Source organism: Micromys minutus, assembly GCF_963924665.1.
Source record: "Micromys minutus genome assembly, chromosome: 29".
NCBI lineage: Eukaryota > Metazoa > Chordata > Mammalia > Rodentia > Muridae > Micromys > Micromys minutus.
In genome coordinates, this window is record NC_137964.1 from 19,352,786 (window position 1) to 19,373,387 (window position 20,602).

General features: G+C 45.3%; 1 protein-coding gene across 4 annotated transcripts; it reads left to right on the plus strand.

Moving 5' to 3' along the window:
- The first annotated feature begins 133 nt into the window (after window positions 1–133).
- PSPH (phosphoserine phosphatase) lies at window positions 134–20,471 on the plus strand. 4 transcript variants are annotated; one of them, XM_080940796.1, is made up of 9 exons: window positions 134–347; window positions 7,627–7,716; window positions 7,830–8,055; window positions 10,549–10,658; window positions 14,897–15,055; window positions 15,742–15,876; window positions 16,876–17,021; window positions 19,182–19,330; window positions 20,138–20,471. In XM_080940796.1, the coding sequence occupies exons 5-9, from the start codon at window positions 14,916–14,918 to the stop codon at window positions 20,243–20,245; spliced, it is 678 nt and encodes a 225-aa protein (XP_080796922.1). In that variant the 5' UTR covers window positions 134–347; window positions 7,627–7,716; window positions 7,830–8,055; window positions 10,549–10,658; window positions 14,897–14,915; the 3' UTR covers window positions 20,246–20,471. The 4 variants fall into 4 exon arrangements, with proteins under 4 accessions (XP_080796922.1, XP_080796923.1, XP_080796925.1 ...); XM_080940797.1 differs by lacking the exon at window positions 10,549–10,658; XM_080940799.1 differs by lacking the exons at window positions 134–347; window positions 7,627–7,716 and having other exon boundaries at window positions 7,836–8,055; window positions 10,622–10,658.
- Window positions 20,472–20,602: the final 131 nt, after the last annotated feature.

Below are 20,602 nucleotides of genomic sequence, written 5' to 3' on the forward strand. Positions count from 1 at the left end.
TGGCTCAACCCCATGCTGCTCTCTCTAGACCCCGCCCATCACGCACAGTTGCGACGTCATTGCGCATCGGAAAAATTTGTTCTCCGGTAATCAGCACTCCGAATCTTAAGGTTCCGTTGTGCTCACAGCACATCGTTGCGGGTTCGCGCTTTAAAGATTGCAGCGTGGCGGTTGCGCGGCCAGCTGTGCATGAAAAGCTCTACTGGTCGTGTGTGAGGGATGCTTCGGCCTCAACACTCGACTGGGAGTGACAGGAAGCAGAGGCGTCGGCCTCTATTTGCGGGGTGTCTCTAAGCTACTGGAAGGACTCCGGGATGCTTCCCTCACACTCTCGCGAGGTTTCCCAGGTTCATTTTTCTTGCCAGTTTTATCCGTAAATGTGGGAACACAGAAAATGGACCCTCACCCTGTACCCTGGTCGTTTTAAAACCCCGGGGTTTGACGGGAGCAGCATGTTAGGCAGAAAGGACTAGATGGCTTTAGGAGTGCTGCGGTAGGCATTGAATCAGTCTGTTCTTAGGGCCCAAGGCCATTGAGGCAGGTTTGAAGACTCAGGGTATTTTTTTTCTTAATTTTTAAAAATATGAAACAAGGATTCATTCTGTGTTCCGGCTAGACAACTCATTGTCTACCTCGGACTGCTATCTAACTTGTAGCTATCCTCCTCCTTCAACCTCCAAAATGGTATGAGCTACTAGGCCTGCTAAAGACTCAAACACAGCTGGACAGTGGTACCCAGTCTTTCAAAGCATTCCTTTAGACTTTTTTAAAAAAATATTAAGCGTATAGATATTTTCCCTGCCAGTATCTGAGCAGTTCGGTATTGATATGTGTTGAACTTTGAAACATGTATATGAATACGAATCACTCCTCCACACAGATGACACCTCATAATGCCATTGGATGTATTCTACTGAACTATACTGAAGGCTTTGCCATTTTGGTAGGAAATAAGAAGTTCTCCTTCTCCTCAACATCTGTGTACAGGGATGATACATAGCCAGGCATAGTGTTACATGCTTTTAATCCCAGAACATGGGAGGCAAGCATATCTCTGTGAGTTCAAAGCCAGCCTGGTCTGCAGAGCAAGTTCCAGGCCAGCCATGGCTACATAGTGAGACACCGTCTAAAGAAAACAGAACTATTGGGTATGTAGTTCAGTGGTTGAGCGATGGTTCAGGAGATACAAAAGTTCTGAATACAGAAAATTTAAGAAGGAAAAAGGAACTAGCCCAGTCATCTGACTGACATTTAGTTATTCCCAAATCTTTGTTATTCTGAGTGCAATAAGTGTGTTAGTATAATGTTTTAAAGTAGATTTGAAAAATCACAAAAGCCAAGCATATGATTCTTGGCATGCAGAAGACTCATGTTTAGTTATATAGACTACTTGGTGGGCATACGGCTTCATTATCGCTGTTGGTAAGACGATGCAGAGGGAGACTCCAGAGACAGGTGTCTGCCTACAACGTAGAGAACAGGACAAGTAGATCTTGGGTTGAGTTGGAAAACTCAAGACTGCCCAGGAAAACTCGGTGCTGACACTGGTAATACTTAATATAATACTCCTTAAAACATTAGTGAAGAATATATTGGAGCTTGTTTGTGGTTTGTTTTCTTTTTGAGACAAGGTCTCACTATGCAGACAAGGCTAGCCTTGAACTCCTGATCCTCCTGCCACTACCTACCTCCTATTTATTTATTTATTTGTCTGTTTATGTAATGTATATAGGTGTTCTGTCTGCATGTATAGCATCATGTGGTTGCTGGGATTTGAACTCAGGACCCGTGGAAGAACAGTCAGTGCTTTTAACCACTGAGCCATCTCTCCAGCCCACAGCCAGTGCTTTTAACTGCTGAGCCTCCAGCTCGAGATCTATCTACCTCCTAAATGCAGGCTGTCCAGGCATGCACCACCAGACCTAGCTTCCACATTTTAGGTGGGAGCTTAACCTCTGAACTATATCCCAGTGATTGTCATTCTCAACAGGGAATATCAGAGCATCACCACATCTGGTTAAACTGTTTTTGTTTGTTTGGGTTTTTTTTTTTGTTTGTTTTTCTTTTTGTTTTTGAGACAGGGTTTTTCTGTGTAGCCTTGTCCTGGAACTTGGTCTGTAGATCAGGCTGCCCTTGAGCTCAGAGATCTACTTGCCTCAGCCAGTGCTAGGATTAAAGGTGAACCCCACCACATGGCTTGGTTTTTGTTTTTGTCTTTTAACAGTGGTATAATTCACTAAATGACTGCATCATAATTTATTTCACCAACTTCCCATTGGGCCAAATTAATTCTGATATTTTGCAACTAAAATTTTCTGTGACATTTACATATATGCTAGAATATCTGTAAGATACATTTGAGATATATGATTGTCACATGCTTTGGTCTGCCCACACAACTGCTTTCCAGTCTTTTAAAGAGTTTTATTGTTTGAGACAAAGTCTCAAAAAGGTCTTATTACACTCATGTGTATGTGTACAGGTGTTTGTATCTGTGCCAGAGTATATTTAGAGAGGCCAGAGGATTGCTTTGTGTGTGTGTGTGTGTGTTTGAGACATGGTTTTCCTGCAGAGTCCTGGCTGTTCTGGAACTTGCTCTGAACCTGGCTGGCTTCAAACTCACAAAGATCCACTTGCCTCTGCCTCCAGAGTACTGGGATTAAAGGCATTTGCCCCCACCTCCTGGCCAGAGGACACATTTTAAGAGTTGGTTCTCTCCTTTTACCATGTGGGTCCTTGGGATCAGATTCAGGCCACCAGGCTTGGGAGTAAGCACCTTTACCATCTGAGCCATCTCATCCCCAGACAGGGTCTCATGTAGCTAAAACTGGCCTCAAACTCACCAGTTGAAGATGATCTAAAGTCCAGATCCTTCTGCCCTCACTTGAGTACTGGGATTTGCTTGGTCACTATGCCTTTAATGTCAGCACTCAGGAAGCAGAGGCAGGCAGATCTTTGAATTTGAGGTCAATCTGGTCAGTCTACAAATCAAGTTCCAGGACAGTCAGGGACATCCACAGAGATACACAGAGAACCTGGTCTCAAAAAAAATAAAACATTAAAATAATTTTAAAAATGTATTTTATGATGATGAGTGCTTTACCTGTTTGTTTGTATGTATACCACTTACATGCCTGGTGCCCTCAGTAGTCAGAAGAGAGTGTGTGCTCCCCTAGAACTGAGTTACTTATGTCCTTTTCTTGTCTCTGTGGACATTGACTGCTTGTAGACTGTCCCTAATGCATAACTAAAACTAATTTGAAAATCTTTAAAAGCATAAGAGGGCCACAGAAATGGCTCAGCAGTTCAAAGCATGCACTCTCTTGCACAGGACCCTGGTTGGTTCTCAGTACCCAGATGGTGACTCAAAACCATCTTTAACTCTAGCTCCAGGGGATCTGAATCCCTCTCCTGACCTCTGAGGGCACCAGGTATACATGTGACGATCATACGTACTTTCAGGCAAAACACCCAGACATATTTTAAAAAGAAATCAAAACCCAGACAAAACTAATTAATATCGCTTTTAGCCTGAGATTCCCTAGCCGTGCCGCTAACTGCTTCTGTCCTAGGATCTTATTCAGGATTGTATTTAGTGTCTTGTCTTCAGTCTGAAGAGGTGCAGGACCTATCACTGAACTGCAGTCACAAACCCTGACCTTTAAAAAAAAAAAAAAAGATATCTTAAAAAAACTAACAGGGTCTTACGTAGCCCAGGCTAGCCTTAAACTTAGTATGTGTAGCTCAGGATGACCTTGATCACCATACCAGATTTTGTTTTGAGTCAGGCTTACTAATTAGCTCAGTACTTGCTATGTAGCCCAGGCTGGTCTCGAACCTGCAGTCTGCTCACCTCAGGTTCTAGAGTACTCAGATTAGTAGATCTAGATCACTCTCTCTGGCTTGAACTTGGCCTGAGTATGAAACAGTTACTTTAAAGACTAATGATTAAATGTGTTTTCGGCAAGAAATTCTACAGAGATGGTGTGTCCTTATGGCTTAGGGAGAGTCATGTGACTCCAATTTACCCCACCCCATTGTTCATGGTGTTAAATTTGATCACTTACTTGTAAGACACCACGTTACTGTAAAGCTGTCACCCTCTTCTCTTTGGAGCTGGAGGAGGGATGGCTCAGTGGTTAGGAGCACTTGCCTCCCTTCTTACAGAGGACCTGTGCAGGGCTCCCAGGACCACAGCAGGCAGCTCACAACCGTCTGTAACTCTTGCTGCCGGGGACTCTGACCCGTCTGGCCTGCACTCATGGGTGCATGCTAACATGAACACACAGCCTGCTACATAATGAAAAAATAGTAAAAATAAATCTCTAAAAATAACATTGCTCTTTGTATTCCGTCAGTAACGTGTGAGGAGTTCTAGAAATATTGTGGTTTTTACCACGCTGCACACTTTTTACCCAGTGGTTCGCAGCCTTCCCTGTGCTGCAGCCCTTAATACAGGTTCTCATGTGATGACTGCCAGCTATGGCGTTGTTTCCACTGGTACTTCACAACTGTAATTTTGCTACTGTTATGAATCGGAACATAAATATCTGATATACAACCCTGTGGGGTGGAGATTGAGAACCACTGTTTTAGCATTTAATAATGTTGTTGCTGTTTTTGTGACACTTATTTGTGTATTTTCTAATGTATGTTTGTTGTTTTAGACAGTCTCACTGTGTAGTTCTGTCTGTCTGTCTTGCAACTCATAGACTGTGGGTCTCTATTTGTGAAGTGGCATTTCTTTTCTTTTTTTTTTTTTTTAAGATTTATTTATTTATTGTATATAACTACACTGTTGCTGTCTTCAGACCCACCAGAAGAGGGCATCAGATTCCATTACAGATGGTTGTGAGCCACCATGTGGTTGCTGGGAATTGAGCTTAGGACCTCTGGAAGAGTAGTCAGTGCTCTTAACTGCTGAGCCATCTCTCCAGCCCAGTATACGTCTTTTAACGTTATTACCAAATGATATTTCAGAACTTGTGATTTGCCTATGTTTTCATCTGGATTGGGCCTAGGCAAGCACCTCCGTCATTAAAATCATCTCTGAAGATGGCTAGATGGCTCGCTCAGCTGGTCAAAGAAAGCATTTGCTACCAAGCCTAAAGACACAAGTGGAGAAGAAACTGCTTCCATATTGTCCTCTGACTTCTGCATGCTCACTGTGGAACCTAGCCCTCGGTAGTTAAATAAATGTAATGTAAAGGGGTCCCATCTCCAGAGGACACGGGGGACTTATTTGCCCCCCTTTTACAGCCATTTTTGAGCTAATGAATTCTGGGAATAGTGAACTTCAAAGTCACCTCTGATCAAAGACTACAGGAATTTTTGTCACTGGGGTGAATTGTATAGTTCGTTCGTTTTGAGGCAGAGTCTCTATATAACTGTAACCTGGCCTGGAACTCACAGAGATCCACTTGCCTCTGCCTCCCTCCTGAGTGCTGGGATTAAAGATTTGTTCCACTGGCCTGAAGTATGATGGTTCAGGGTGTGATGGTTGTGGCTCGAAGCCTGGCTTTAGCCATGGTACCTCCTCTGCTCGGTGAGACAGATAGTCAGCACTGAAGGCTCAGGTGACTTAGGGTAGACTTCATTTCCTAATGGCCGCCACAGCTCTGCAGTGTAAATATTTGGGAACCACACTCCTCACTGGGTATGCTAAGATAATAGCTGGACAAGTGATATCTGGAAGAGGTCAGCTACTGAATAGGTGCATGCTGGGCCTGGTGATTCAGGTCTGTCATTCCAGCCACTTAGGGGACTGACAAGGCTACAGAGGGAGCTGAAGGCTAGCTTGGGCAGCGTATATTCATTTCAAATTGAAGTAGTAAGAAGATTCGGGCTGAAATGCTCACCAGTAGAACAGTTGACTAGTATGTGTACAACCCCTAGGTTCTTAATTTCAAGCGTGCATTTGCACGCTCTCTTTTTCCCTTCCTTCTTTCTCTCTTTCCCCTCTTCTCTCTTTGTGCCTCAACAACCCTCCATCCACCCCCCAAACCAACCAAGCAGAAATGTAAAACAATCTAACAAAGAAAAAAAAAAAAAGAAAAAAAAGATAAAACAAGCTGGTATAGGGGATGAGAGGATGGTTCAGTGGTTAAAGTACAAAGTACTTGCCATGCAAGCCCAAGATTGGAAGTTTAGATTCATGGAACCCACATAAATACAGGGTGGGAATGGAGGCCTGTCTGAAATTCACCACCGGGAAGGCAGAAATGTGATCCTCAAAGCAAGCGGGCTAGGTAGTTTATTGAACTCTGAGTTCAATAAAGAGAACCTGCCTTATGAATAAGGTGGGAAGCAATTGAGAAAGACACCTGCCGCACCTGCCACCAACCCTGGGCCTCCAGTTCACACATATGGACCTGACACAGGAAAATGAGTATGCATACGACATAAGTAAATGCATGAGGGAAAAGATCAGTTGCAAAGATTAAACAAAAAGATAGGAGCTGGAAAGATGGCTCAGTGGTTAAGAGCACTGACTGCTCTTCTAGAGGTCCTGGGTTTGATTCCCAGCACCCATGTGGCAGCTCACAACCTCCTGTAACTCCATCTCCAGAGGACTAGATACCCCCTTCTGGCCTCACCAGGTACCAGGCATGCAGGAAGTGCCAGACTTCTATGTTAAATAAATATTAAATAAATAATTTTTTGTTTATTTATTTTATGTATATGAGTACACTGTAGCTGTCTTCAGGCACACCAGAAGAAAGCATCAGATCCCATTACAGATGGTTGTGAGCCACCACGTGGTTGCTGGGAATTGAACTCAGGACCTCTGGAAGAGCAGTCAGTGCTCTTAACCACTGAGCCATCTCTCCAGCCTCCATAAAGAAAAATTTTAAGACAGAGGCAAGCAGATCTCTCTGAGTTTGAGGCCAGCCTGGTCTACAGAGCAAGTTCCAGGATAGCAGGGCTACACAGAGAAACCCTGTCTCCAACACTCCCCCCATTTAAGTTAAAAACAATTACTTTTACTCATATGTTCTTGCACATGTACTAAGACTCTCAGAGTTCAACAGGCACAGGATCTCACAGAGCTGGTGCTGGGGCCCAAACCTGATTCTCCCTGCAAGAGCAATACACACACCATAACATCAGGGCCCTTTTTGGGGGGGGGAGTAAGGGGGAACTTGGAGTGTGAACAAAGTTTCCCCCCCCCGACAGGTTTTCTCCTATGGTTTAGGCTAGCCTCAAATTCATGTTAGGATGTCTGAAGGTATGGTTCTCCTATCTCTGCCTCCTGAGCGGTGGAATTACAGGCTTGTATAATCCAGGATTATGTGAGCTCCTCGAGAAAGGGTTTCCTCTGTGTAACAGCCATGGCTGTCCTGGAACTCTGTAGACCAGGCAGGTCTCAACCACCTGTCTCTGCCTCCAGAATGCTGGGATTAAAGCCGGGGTCCACCACTACCCCAGCAGAACCCATTTTTTTGCACGCTAGGCAAACACTGTGCCTACTGAGTTACTTTGCTAGTCTATGAAGATGTTGTAATTCTCTTGGCACCTGCATTCCTACAGGGGTAGAGTAGAAAATGTGGGTTTCAGAAAGGGCTCACAAGGAGCTTCGTGCATTGCAAAATCAGTACAGAGGTTCCTCGCTTCTTTCGCGTGCAGGGATCAGGCATTGGGACGCAGCTTCTGAAAGTTCGGGAACTCAGCAAAGTAGAGAGCCAACTCAGCAAAGTAGAGATCACAGATCTCACAGTAAGTAGCCCTGTACGCACCGAGCCCCTTGGAAGGGAAGGGGTTGGGGGCGGGATCTGGAAGCTCCGCCCTTGGGGGCTGGACCAAGGCGGTCTTCCAACCCGGTTTTGCAGAGCTGAGATCTGGCTTCTCCAGTTGGAAGCGCACATGCCAAACTGCTCTGGAGTAGCCTGAAGGCATCAGCAGATCCCAAACAAGCCTTGAGTGAGGGTTGTGATCTGCTGTGGGTCACCTCACTCAGGACACGGCGCTCGCAGTTGCATCAGCTCCAGACCCCACTGTTACCGGAAAGTTACAGGTACCGGAACCGAGAAGACCAGCGCGGGCCCAGGAACAGCGGTGAGTTCCCGGCTCGCACTAGTCTGCCCTGTGTCCAGCTTTCTGATGCACCGTCCTCGCTCTCTCATGGCAGTCTCCTCTCTGATTCTTTACTAGATACGTAGATTATCTCCTGGGACTCCAAGGTTTCCCTTTTGTTGGTTCATATTTTAGATAGCGTCACTTTTTTCATACTCCACGACAAACAGCCTGAATGAATGATGCAATCTGGCACTGGAGAATTATCTGTAGAAGAGAAGAAAATTCACCAAACCGGGAGCGATGTGGTTGACTTTGCCATCATTTCCGTTAGAAATAGAATTTGAAATAAATAACCATATATAAAGAAGTAGCTTTAATTTGGATGTTAAATCTTTCATTCATTAAATTTGTTTTAAGTGTGTGTGTGTGTGTGTGTGTGTGTGTGTGTGTGTGTGTGTCTTCAGAGGCCAAAGGTGTCAGATCCCCAGGAGTTGGAGTTAAAAAAGTTGTGAACTGACCCCTGCGACCCAGGAGGGTGCTGGGAAGCAAACTTTTATTCTCTGCAAGAACAGCAAGCAAGCTTAGCACTAAGCAATCTCTCCAGCCCCCAATATATGCATCTTTAATATGTGTCTTGCGTATTGTTCCCTCCTCCCCCCCCCCCCCCCCGTGTGTGTTAAGCACAGGCTGACCCGGAACTCCTGATCCTCTTGCTTCCATTTCCCAAGTGCTTGAAGCTTATGGGTTGGTGGACATTTGGGCAATCACACCCACAAACACCCGTGGAAATGTTCCTCTTCCAGCAGCCTTCCTTGTTCTTGGTGACTTTCTAAGAGAAGGGACTCTGGTTTCTTGTTTAACCTACAAGAAATTTGCTGCAGTTTTGCCCCCAGGAGTGCATGTGAGTTTTGGCTGCAATCCCCTCCCCTCTTGAATAGAGCATGTGTAGCCCAGGCTGCCCTGAAAGTTCAAAATTCTTTAAGTAGTCCAGGCTGCTTTGAACTTGTAGCAATCCTGTTGCTCTACCCTTGGGTGTGTCTACTTGCTTTTCTTTGGTATTTTAAGACAGTTTCTCTATGTAGCCTTGGCTGTCTTGGAACTCCCTCTATAGACCAGGCTGGCCTCAAACTCAGAGATCCACCTGCCTCTGCCTTCCAAGTGCTGGGATTAAAGGTGTGTGTCACTGCTGCCAGGGTCTTTTTTTTTTTTTTTTTCCAAGATAGGGTTGCTTGTCAATTATGCTGAGCTGGCTTAGCCCAGGAGTCTGCCTTTCTCGTCGTTCTCTGCACTGGGATTCCAAACCTGTGCTCTCTGCTTGGCTTTTGTTTGTTTGATGTTTAGCTAGTGTGTGAGTGTGTGTGTGTGTGTGTGTGTGTGTGTGTGTATACCCTTGTGTACACACATGAAAGGTCTGTGGTACTTGTGTGGAGGTGAGAAGACAACTATGGAATCAGTTCTTTTTCTAGGCTGTTGTAGGTTCTGGGATTTGAACTCTGTCATCAGAGTTGTATGGCAAGGGCTTTTCTACCCACTGAGCCATTTGACCTTCCCCTAGCTCTTCAAAGAACATCCTTCTACCAATCAAACTTAGGTTGGACTCTTACTGTAGGAGCCATTTTCCTAACCCCCACCTTGATTTTAATTGGTTTATTTATTTTTGAGGCAGGCTCTTGCAGCAGCAGAGCCTGGGTTTGAATTTAACATCTCTGGGCTTTATTCTCCTGATGCTGAGATTCTGGATATGTACTCGTGTGCCAGCTATTTGCATTACTTACTTATTTATTTAGAGACAGGGTTTCTCTGTGTAGCCCTGGCTGTCCTGGAACTTACTCCATAGACCAGGCTGGCCTCACACTCAGTTATCCAACTGCCTCTGCCTCCTAAGTGCTGGAATTAAAGCTGTGCACCACCACTGCCTGGCTTAAAAATATGTATGTGTTGTTATTGTGGGTCTGGGTGTGGACCCCAGTGTGCTGTGGTGCGTCTCATTCTGAAGGCAGCAGGGGCTGTTGGGTCGGCTGCAGACTCCAGCCTTCATTCTGTGTTGTTCTTACAGCAGGGTCCTCTTCCCACACCTTCTCTTTGTAATCTGCTCATAGGAGTGGTAGCTTCTGGATGTGGCAGAGCGGAAGCCACAGGCAAGGCTTAGCTACTTCTCTGCAGTGCTCCAGCATTTCCGAGGGGAAGCAGTTTTAGGAAACTTTGGGTTTGAACCATTGTTGGAACAATCTTACTAGGAGGTCAATCAGCTCCCTCTCCCTTTCCTTTTTGATAGTCTTAATTAATCCAGGCTTGCCTTAACCCTAAACTCCCTATGTAGCCTTGAACTTCTAGCCTTCTGAACTGATTCTGCCCGAGTGTTGGGATTAAAGGTGTAGGTCATCAGCCATGGTTTATGTGCTTCGGAGGGCAGAGCCCCTGGCTTGCTGCGTGCTAGCCAGATGCTTTACCAACTAGGCCACAATCCTTAGCCCCTCTACCAACTTACCAGTCTGTTCCTGGTTGTTCATTTTCTCATGTTTTGTTTTTTAGTCTCTTGCAAAACCCACAGATCTTCCTTTAAAAACCTCCAAACTGAGGTTTACAGTGCATTTTTAACCAACAGAGGAAGGGGAAGAGAAAGAATCTAGCGCTGGAGAATTGTGAGTACCAGGTGTCTCCATGCTTTTGGTCCTTAGGCTTGCCTGTGAGCTATCCTCCTCTCCTGAGTGAACAGTATTGTCTGTTGGTTTTTGGATGTAGCTTAGTGACCAGAGCACATGCTTTGCCCGTGTTCTGCCCGCATGCATATTTGTGCACCGCTTGCATGGCCAGTGCCTGCAGAGGCCAGAAGAGGGATCATATCTTCTGGAACTGGAGATGTCGACAGTTGTGATCAGCCATATGGGTTCTGGGATCAATATCATAGCCTCTGGAAGAGCAGCCAGTAGGTACTCTTAACTGGTGAGCCATTTTTCTCCAGCTCCCGAATTTTTCTTTTTCTTTTTCTTTCTTTTTTTCTTTCTTTCTTTCTTTCTTTTTTTTTTTTTTTTTTTTTTGAGGCAAAGTCTCATTTTGTATTCTAGTTTGGTCTGTAATTCACAGTAACTCCTGAGTTTTGACATTTCAAATAGGAATTATGCATAGCTTGAATAGCCAGCTTTCTTTCTCAAAAAGATTTATTCATTTTGCCTATATGGTGGTACATACATTAATCCCAGCACTCGGGGTGCAGAGGCAGGCAGATCACTGTGAACTTGAGGCTGGCCTGGTCTACAGGACATCCAGGGATATGTAGAGGTATTGGTTTATTCATTTTAATATGTTCTTACATCTACCCCTTCCAACTCCCCAACACTAGGTGGGAGCAAAGGAGGAAGTGAGTAGAAAGGGCACGTAAACCTCTGTAGGCTGCTTCTTGCAGATTAGGGTTGTTGAGTAATCTGTTGAGTAATGAGGGGCAAGTCCAATCTTTTTTTTTTCAGATTGATCTATTTATTTAATGTATATGAGTACACTGTATCTGTCTTCAGACATACCAGAAGAGGGCATCAGATCCCATTACAGATGGTTGTGAGCCACCATGTGGTTGCTGGGAATTGAACTCGGGACCTCTGAAAGAACAGTCAGTGCTCTTAACCACTGAGCCATCCCTCCATCCCGGCAAGTCCAATCTTTGTCATTAGGGATTTTTGACTTCTTTAACTTCATCTTTCTGCTCATGACCGCTTGACAAACCTCAGTAACAGAGTGTAGCATCAGGAAGTGGCAACCGTCTTCATCTTCTGCGTGCCTCTTGCCCTTCTTGGAGCTGTGGCATTTATACCCTCTCCAGAGTTCCCAGAATTAAACTATGTGGAGCTGGCAAAAACCATGTCCCTGCTGGAGCACACAAACTAAAGCAACCCTGTATTCCACACCTGGGATTAAAACACAGACAGATGTTTTTGTGTGTGTGTGTGTGTGTGTGTGTGCGCCCACGAGCTTGCTCGTACACACATGCATGTGCACATTTTTAATACTGAGACATCCCTCCAGCCCAGATTTTTTCTCCTCAAACACTTTATTTCTCTAAACATTTTCCTTTGGTTGATTTTGTGTGTGTGTGTGTGTGTGTGTGTGTGTGTGTGTGTGTATGTATGTATGTATGTATGTGTGTGGGTGCAAGGGTGCCATGGTACATTGTGGAAGTCAGAGAATAACATTCTAGAGTGAGTTCTCTCCCTGTAGGGTATCGGTCCTGGAGACAGAACTCAGGCTGTCAAGCTTGGCTGCAGAGTCCTGTACCTCCACTGTGTTCTCTCACCCACCTGCAATAGCTGTTTATTTAATCATAAAAAGGAAACAGCCAGGTGTAGTGTTGTATGCATGTAATCTTAGCTCAACTAAGGCATGGAAGGCCTTACATTCATCATAGCCTAGGCAGGTTACTCAGGGAGGTCCATACCAACCTTTTCTGTAACAACAACAAAAGCTAGCCAATAACCTTCCCCTAGTCCAGAGCAGGTCTTTGATGTGGATCTGGAAGTTTCCCACAATCTATTTTGCACTGTTTAGGGATCCTGATTTTTTCTGATGTGCTTGGCCTCTGGGGCCACTTTAAAGATTTACTTAAAAAAAAAAAGATTCATTTATTTTATATATAAGTACACTGTAGCTGTCTTCAGACATCAGAAGAGGGCATCAGATCACATCATAGATGGTTGTGAGCCACCATGTGGTTGCTAGGATTTGAACTCAGGACCTCTGGAAGAGAAGTAAGTGCACTTACCCATGAACTACTGCTGCTCCAGGCTCACTGTGCTGACCTTTACTGCCCTTTATTTTGAGCAGGGTGTCTTATAACCCCATTGGCCCTGAACTCTTATTGTTTATTGAGACAGGGTTTCTCTGTGTGGCTTTGGCTGTCTTGGAACACACTCTATAGACCAGGTTAGCCCCCAACTCACAGATCCACTTGTCTCTGCCTCCTGGGTGCTGGGATTCCCAGCTTGGGCTACCACTGCCTGGGGGTGGGGGAGGTGCTGAACTCCTGAGACCCCCCCCACTGTTATCTGTTTTAATGCAGATAAAATTTATCTTTAAAGATAAGAGGTCCGTGAAGCAGATGGTGAAAGATGTGATCTTAGGTGTGGAGAGGTTGTCTTCTGTTTGAGCAAGGAGATTTTTTTCCCCCTCTCACCCATTTCAGGCCTAAATCCAGCCATGAAGGAAATGTGTTTTCACTTTGGAGCCCTAGTTAAGAAGGGTTTATCAGCACATTTAAAAAAATCAAGTTGAATGTATCCACAGCTGAGCTGAAGCCCCCATCTGCACCACAGAAAGCCAAGCAGCACAGAAGCTGTGGGTGGGCTCGGGCCTGTGTTTGAACACAGACCTTTCTGCCCGCACCCTCTCCAGCCCCCCAGCCTTGGTCTTCCCTTCCCCCGAAAGCCAGGTGTGAAGGTTTCAGAGTCCGGTTCCCAGCAGTGACTTTTCCTTCTCTCTGCGAAGGTCCAGTGTATACAGTTTACTTTGAAGGAACTGAATTTAGCAGGGTGCTTCCCCTATAGCCAAGGTTTTCTTTGTTTAAAGATGTATTTATTTTATATTATGTGTATGAGTAGTTTGCCTGCAAGCACATGGACCCCTGGAGCTGGAGTTGCACACAGTTGTGAGCTGCCACATGGTGCTGGGAATTAAACCCGGGACCTTTAGTAGAGCAGCCAGTGCTCTTTATGACCGAGTGCCCTCCTTATTCATTCATTCATTCATTCATTCATTCATTTTTAGACCAGTCTCACTGTGTGGCACCAGCCTATCAATCTCATGACCCTCCTGCCTCAGCCTCCTTAGTGCTGGGAACACAGGTTTGCATCGCCATCCATTACTGCTGGTTTATTTGCTTGATTTTTTATTTAGAAATCATATTTCTAGCCCAGGCTTACCTAGACTTTATTAACTCAAATTCATCATATACCTTAGGATAGACCTTTAACGCCTGAACCTCCTCCCCTCCCTAGTGCTGAGATTGCAAGTACAGACATGCACCCCCACGCCCAGCATTTCTGAAATACTGGAAATGGCTTAAGGACATTTTGGTTTCCTCCCAGGCTCCAAGCTGGCGTCTGACCTGACTTCTGCTCTCACTGGTTCTGAGGCTCCGGGTCCTGTCAGTTACTCTGTCCCCAGCTCACTTCAGCTCTTACATAATGCATCTTCCTGGCTCGCTCTCCCTCAGCCTGGCCTCATGGTCCTGCTCAGTTGACTCACATGCTGGATTTGGGGAGCACACCTGCCTGCTTCCTTCCTCCCTTTCTCCCTGTGTTGTCGTGTGAGTGGGGGTGCATGTGTAGCACCGTGTGAGTGTGGGGGGTCAGAGGGGCTTTTCCTGATTCCTCTGCTCACCTCTGCCATGTGGCTTCCAGGCATTGAGGCTTGACTGCAGGCTTCTTTCCCTATAGATCAACTCCACACTACCATTTTTGTTTGAGACAGGGTCTGGTGTAGCTCAGGCTGGCCTCAAACTTGCTATGTAGCTAAAGAGGATCTTAAATACCTTCTCTATCTCTGTCTCTCTCTGTCTCTCTTTCTGTGTGTGTGTACGTACATATACATGTGTGTACATGTGTCCGAAGAGGATTATGGGTCCCTTGGAGCTGGAATTACAGGTAGTTGTGAGCTGCCTGTGTGGGTGCTGGGAACTGGACTTGGGTCTTTTGGAAGAGCCAGAAGTACTCTTATCTAGGGTCCCATCTCTTCAGCCCCAGTCATAACTCTTGATTCTCCTGACTCCACTCCTAATAGCTAAGATCACAGGCATACCCCACTGCACCCAGTTTAGATGGTGCGGTGGTGAAACTCAGGGCCAAGCACTCTGCTATTAAGCCCCCTTGAGCTCATTTCTTGTTTTCTCTTATAGGAGGAAAACTCTTTCCAGGATGGTCTCCCACTCGGAGCTGAGGAAGCTCTTCTGTTCAGCGGATGCAGTGTGCTTTGATGTTGACAGCACAGTCATCAGAGAAGAAGGAATTGATGAGCTGGCTAAATTCTGCGGTGTGGAGGCCGCAGTGTCTGAAATGTATGAACTGTCTGTTCCCTTTATGATCTCATAAAGAGTTCACCTTTTTTAAAAAAAAAAAAGAATGGATAGATGGAAGACCTGGCCGGGTTAGGGTCTCAGTTCCTAGGTTCTGGGTTTGGCCAGGGCTCAGACAAAGCAGTAGGCATTCCCTCCTGCTGCCCAGAGCTGAATTTGCTAAAGCGCTGTCTTTATTATCCATCTGCAAACATTCCAGCAAGAGCAAGGGAAGCCAAACACGGTTGTCTCTGCAGAAGAGACACATTCTTAGGCAGGCTGGGAAAATGATTAATCCAAGAAGATCACCCCAGGCTCTAAACACCCATTGCCTCCTGTCCTGGTTGAAAGTGTAGCCTTACTGCTTCAGTGGCAAGAGATCCAGGCTAGAACCTTCTGTCTCTTCTCTTTGATGTTCCCACTGTGCATCAGGGACACTTTCTTCAGCTACGGCTATCACCTGCTCGGCCACATTTGCTGCAAGAGCTTTCAGCCTTTGCTTTCTTTTTCGGTTATAAGAGTTCGAGGTTTGCAAGCAAGGTACAGGATGTCCGAGTGTCAGTTGGTTCTCAGGCAGATCTCCTGTACACAGCACACAGCATGTCACTGTAGAGTTGGGCATGGGAAGACATGTTGACTTCTCAAGGACACCTATGACAGCTGGCCTGATACTTGGGTCTTCCTCCTAGGACACGGAAAGCCATGGGAGGAGCATTGCCTTTCAAAGATGCACTCACTGAGCGCCTGGCACTGATCCAGCCCTCCAGGGATCAGGTACAGAGGCTCCTGGCCGAGCACCCGCCACACCTGACCCCTGGGATCAGGTAAGCACGGCCTTGGCTCTTGGGCTTGTGAGGCTCTTTCCTCCTGAGAGGATGCTATTGTTAGGCTCCCTTCCGTGTGCCTGTCTCACTTATATCTGCTCTTTCCGTGCCCTCTGGTCTTGCTCCTGTCTGTCCTTCCACCTTCTCCAAGCCTCTCTAGGGTTTCCTAATCTTATTTTACTGTTGGTGCAGTGGTTACCCAAAGCAGAAAAGCTCCACCGTTAATCTCTCAGTGCAATGGAAAAAGCACATACAGAGCAGGGAATTGGTGGTGCCCATTGGTAATTCCAGGACTCAGGAACCTTGAGTTCTGATGATCTTGAGTTCAGGGCCAGCCTGGCTACAGAGTGAGACCTTGTCTCAGAACACACCCATGCATGCATGCATATGCACATACACACAAGCTGCATGTCTGTGTGGACTCTTAGCGCATGGGAGGTGGGGGTAGGTTATCAGAAATTCAAAATAATCCACAGACACATGAAATCCTACCTCAAAAGCAGCCAGCAAAACAGACAGCCAACAAAAAAGCCAAGACCAGCTGTGGTGGTTCATGTCTGAAACACTCATCCTGAGGTGGTCAAGGCAGGATGGCTGTTGAGAGTTCAAGGCCAGTCTGGTTACACAGTAAGAATATGTCTTAAAAACAACAAACAGCCAAACCAAAGACAATGAAAACGACAACCACACAACAAAGGAAAACAAAAGTGGGTACATAAATAAAAAAGTATTTGATAGTAAAAGTGCAGAGAGGTTTCTGACTTGAAGTTCAATAAAGTAATTTTATTTAAACACACACAACCCAAATGAAGATCATCCTACCAACCATCACCCCACCTCCAACAATAAAGGAAAAACATACAAAACCTTAGCCTCATAAGTGTGATCCTAATAGTCAGACCCTCAGCATTGGACCGGGGGGAAGGGAACCTAACATCTTTTCCATGTTTCCTTCTTGTGGTAACTGATGTGTTTGGTATCATGGGTTTATTTTTGCAGGGAGCTGGTTAGCCGCCTACAGGCGCGGAACGTGCAGGTGTTCCTCATCTCTGGTGGCTTTAGAAGTATTGTGGAGCACGTTGCTGCAAAGCTCAATATCCCAACAACCAATGTATTTGCCAATAGGCTGAAATTCTACTTTAATGGTAAGATTTTAATGGTAGTATATTTTCTTGCTTTTCTGTTCTACTATTTGGTATTCTAAGTAGTGTCTGTTGGAATGTAACTTAAAGTCTGGTGGCACTGGAGTTAAGAGTTACATGAATGATAACAACAACAATTATTATAATTCATCCTAAAGATTTATTTATTTTTATTTTATGGGCATTGGTGTTTTGCCTTCATGTCTGTCTGTCTGTCTGTGTGAGGGTGTTATATCTCCTAGAACTGGAATTACAGACAGTTGTGAGCCATCACATAGGTGCTGGGAATTGAACCCAGGTCCTCTGGAAAAGCAGTGAGTGCTCTTAACTGTTGAGCCATCTCTTCAGCCCCACATGAATTACCCTTTTGAAAACATTTTAATGGGGACTGGAGAGGTGGTTTAGGGGTTCAGAGCACCAGCTGCTCTTGCAGAGGACCCTGGTTCAACTTCTAGCAACCACATTGGACAAGCCACAGCTATCCCTAACTCCAGTTTCAGGGTATCCTACGCCCTCATCTGGCTTCTGAAGGCACCAGGCACTCATATGGTGTATAAACAAGTATGCAGGCAACACACACACACACACACACACACACACACACATACACACCATACACACACACTCACACACTCTCTCTCTCCTCTCTCTCCCATACACACACAAACACACTAACTATCTCTTAAGTCAATAAAAATAAACATAATAAATAAATAATAAAAAAATAAACGGCAAACAAAAGCACTCTTGGGCTGGGCTGGGGTCCTGTGGTAGTGTTCCTGCCCAGCCTGAAGCACTGGGTTGACACATAAACCAGGCAGGATGCCTCCAACTATAATCCCAGGTGGGAGCAGCGAGATCAGGAGTTCAGGTACATAGAACACAATGTGCATAGTAAGTTCAAGGATAACCTGGGCTGTGTGGAACTGTCTCAAAACACACAGAAGGGCCCTTGGCTATGTCATGAGGGTAGCTGGTAATCTTTTTGTTTGTTTTTCGAGACAGGGTTGCTCTGTGTACCCCTGGCTGTCCTGGAACTCGATCTGTAGACCAGGCTAGCCTTGAACTAAAGATCCTCCTGCCTCTGCTTTTCAAATGGTGGGATTAAAGCCGTGCACTGCCTTTCCCTCCTTGGGTAGCTGGTAGTCTTAAAATCAGCTAAGGGCCAGTGAGACGGCTCAGGAGATAAAAGTAGCTCCCCAAAGAAGCCTGACTGGAATTCAGTCCCTGGAACCCACAGAAGGATGGAAGGTGAGGTCTGACTGCCAGCCTCTTGCTGCTGACCTCCCACAGACACACCCCATGCCTCTGATTGAAGAAAGCATGGTCTGGGAAGGAAAGACCCTGTAACCCCAGCATTTGAGAAGCAGAGGCAGGAGAGTTAGGACTTGCAGGTGATCTGTAAAAATAAAATCAAAACAAACTAAGCCAACAACAACAAAAACTAAACAAAATGGATGAGTGAATCAGATGTGGGGTCTCACTCTTGGGAGGCTGAGGCTGGGGCATTGCTTCAAGTCCTACATGGGCCTAAGCTACAAAGTGACACTCAGTCTTAAATACACCAAAACAGCCCCAAACCTATTAGTGAATGTGTTCATTCCTTAAGAATAGAATAAATTTGGAGCTGGGATGGGATTCAGTGGGCAGAGTGCTTGTCTAAACCTTTAGTCTAGCCCTGGGTTCCATCCCCAGCACTGCAAAAAGCAGGCATGAGTGTGTGTGCACACCTGGGGTTGGGGCTCTCCACATGTAGGACTGGAGGATCAGACATTCAGTCTCTCCTAGGACACAGTAAGTTCAAGAATAGTCTGGTCCACATGAGATCCTATTTTTAAAAAGAAGTGAGAATAAGTTGGTATTTCCTTTAGGTAATGTTAGCAGTATAGTAATGTGATAAACTAATGTGTTTCTATATATGATACTCTATCTCAACAAAGTTTACAATCCTTACACTGGAAGCTTTGAAGATACAGCTAATTGAACTAAAGCTGACCCACTAGAGCGACCTCCTTGGGAACAGGCGTCAGGTTCCATGCTGTGTGACTGCCCAGGGCTATTTTAGACGTACGTAGTGCTGATATTGATGTCCAGGTGTCAGCCATGTAAACCAGCTAGCCGGAGTAAAATGACTGAGTCTAATCATTCCCCCCATCTCTTCAGGTGAGTATGCAGGTTTTGATGAGATGCAGCCGACAGCCGAGTCAGGTGGGAAAGGAAAGGTTATTCGATTTTTAAAGGAAAAATTTCATTTTAAGAAAATAATCATGATTGGAGACGGAGCTACGGACATGGAAGCCTGCCCTCCTGCTGTAAGTATTCACAAGTGCTGGTTTTCAAGTTGGGAATTTTGTTTTCTAGGTCTGGCGGAAAGTTTACAACAGAAGTTAAGTAAGAACAGCTAAATACCATGATAAGAATACAAAGCAACTAAAAGACATTCAGTCTAGAAATGTTTCTGAATAACTACCTTAAGTGGGTGTTCTTTTGCTGTGAAGAGGCACCATGACCAAGGCAACTTAGGAAAGAAAGCATTTAATTGGGGCCTGGCTCACAGTTTCAGAGGGTTAAGTCCATCATCATTGTCTTAGGGTTTTACTGCTGTGAACAGACACCATAACCAAGGCAACTCTTATTGGACAACATTTAACTGGGACTGGCTTACAGGTCAGAGGTTCAGTCCATTATCATCAAGGTGGGAACAGGGCAGTATCCAGGCAGGCATGGAGCAGGAAGAGCTGAGAGTTCTATATCTTCATCTGAAGGAAGCCTGGAACCAACTCTTGGCATCCTCAGGGAGCTAAGAGGTGGGTCAGCAAGGCCACACCTTCTAATAGTGCCACTCCCTGGGCCTAGCATATGCAAACCATCACAACCATCATGGCAGGAAGCATGGAGGCAGGAAGACAGGCATGGAGCTTGAGCAGTAGCTGAGAGCGGACATCAGAAAGTTGGAGGCAGAGAGAGTGAGACTGCACACACATATATGCATATGTATGTATCTTTAAGTATATAGGTAAATTTTCACTTGAGTATATTTAATATTTATTTTTATATATATTTATGGGTGTGCTATTTTAAGACACTAATCCCCTCCCCCTTCCTTTCTTCCTTCCTAGGATGCTTTCATTGGCTTTGGAGGCAACGTAATCAGGCAGCAGGTTAAGGACAATGCCAAGTGGTACATCACTGATTTTGTTGAGCTGCTGGGAGAACTGGAAGAATAATCTCGACATCCCGCTCACTCAGAACAACTCCACCTTCTCAGAGCTACAGTTAGGCTCCTGCTAGAGTCTAGGAGACAGCTATTTTTTTTCTACTGTAGTTCCAATATTAATATGACTACTAATTACATGGAGAGTTTTATATTCTGAATTCTTTGTGTATGTTCCTATGAATGTTTTACCTGGAGCTTTCTGAGGTGCACAGTAAATTAAATGCCTTTACTCTTGCAACACGGATTCGGTAGCTTTAAGAGAATTTTGTTTTCTTTTTGGTATATAAAGAACATGATGCCTTTAGTCCCAGGACTTGGGAGGCAGAGGCAGGCAGATATCTAAGTTTCAGGACAGCCAAGGCTACAC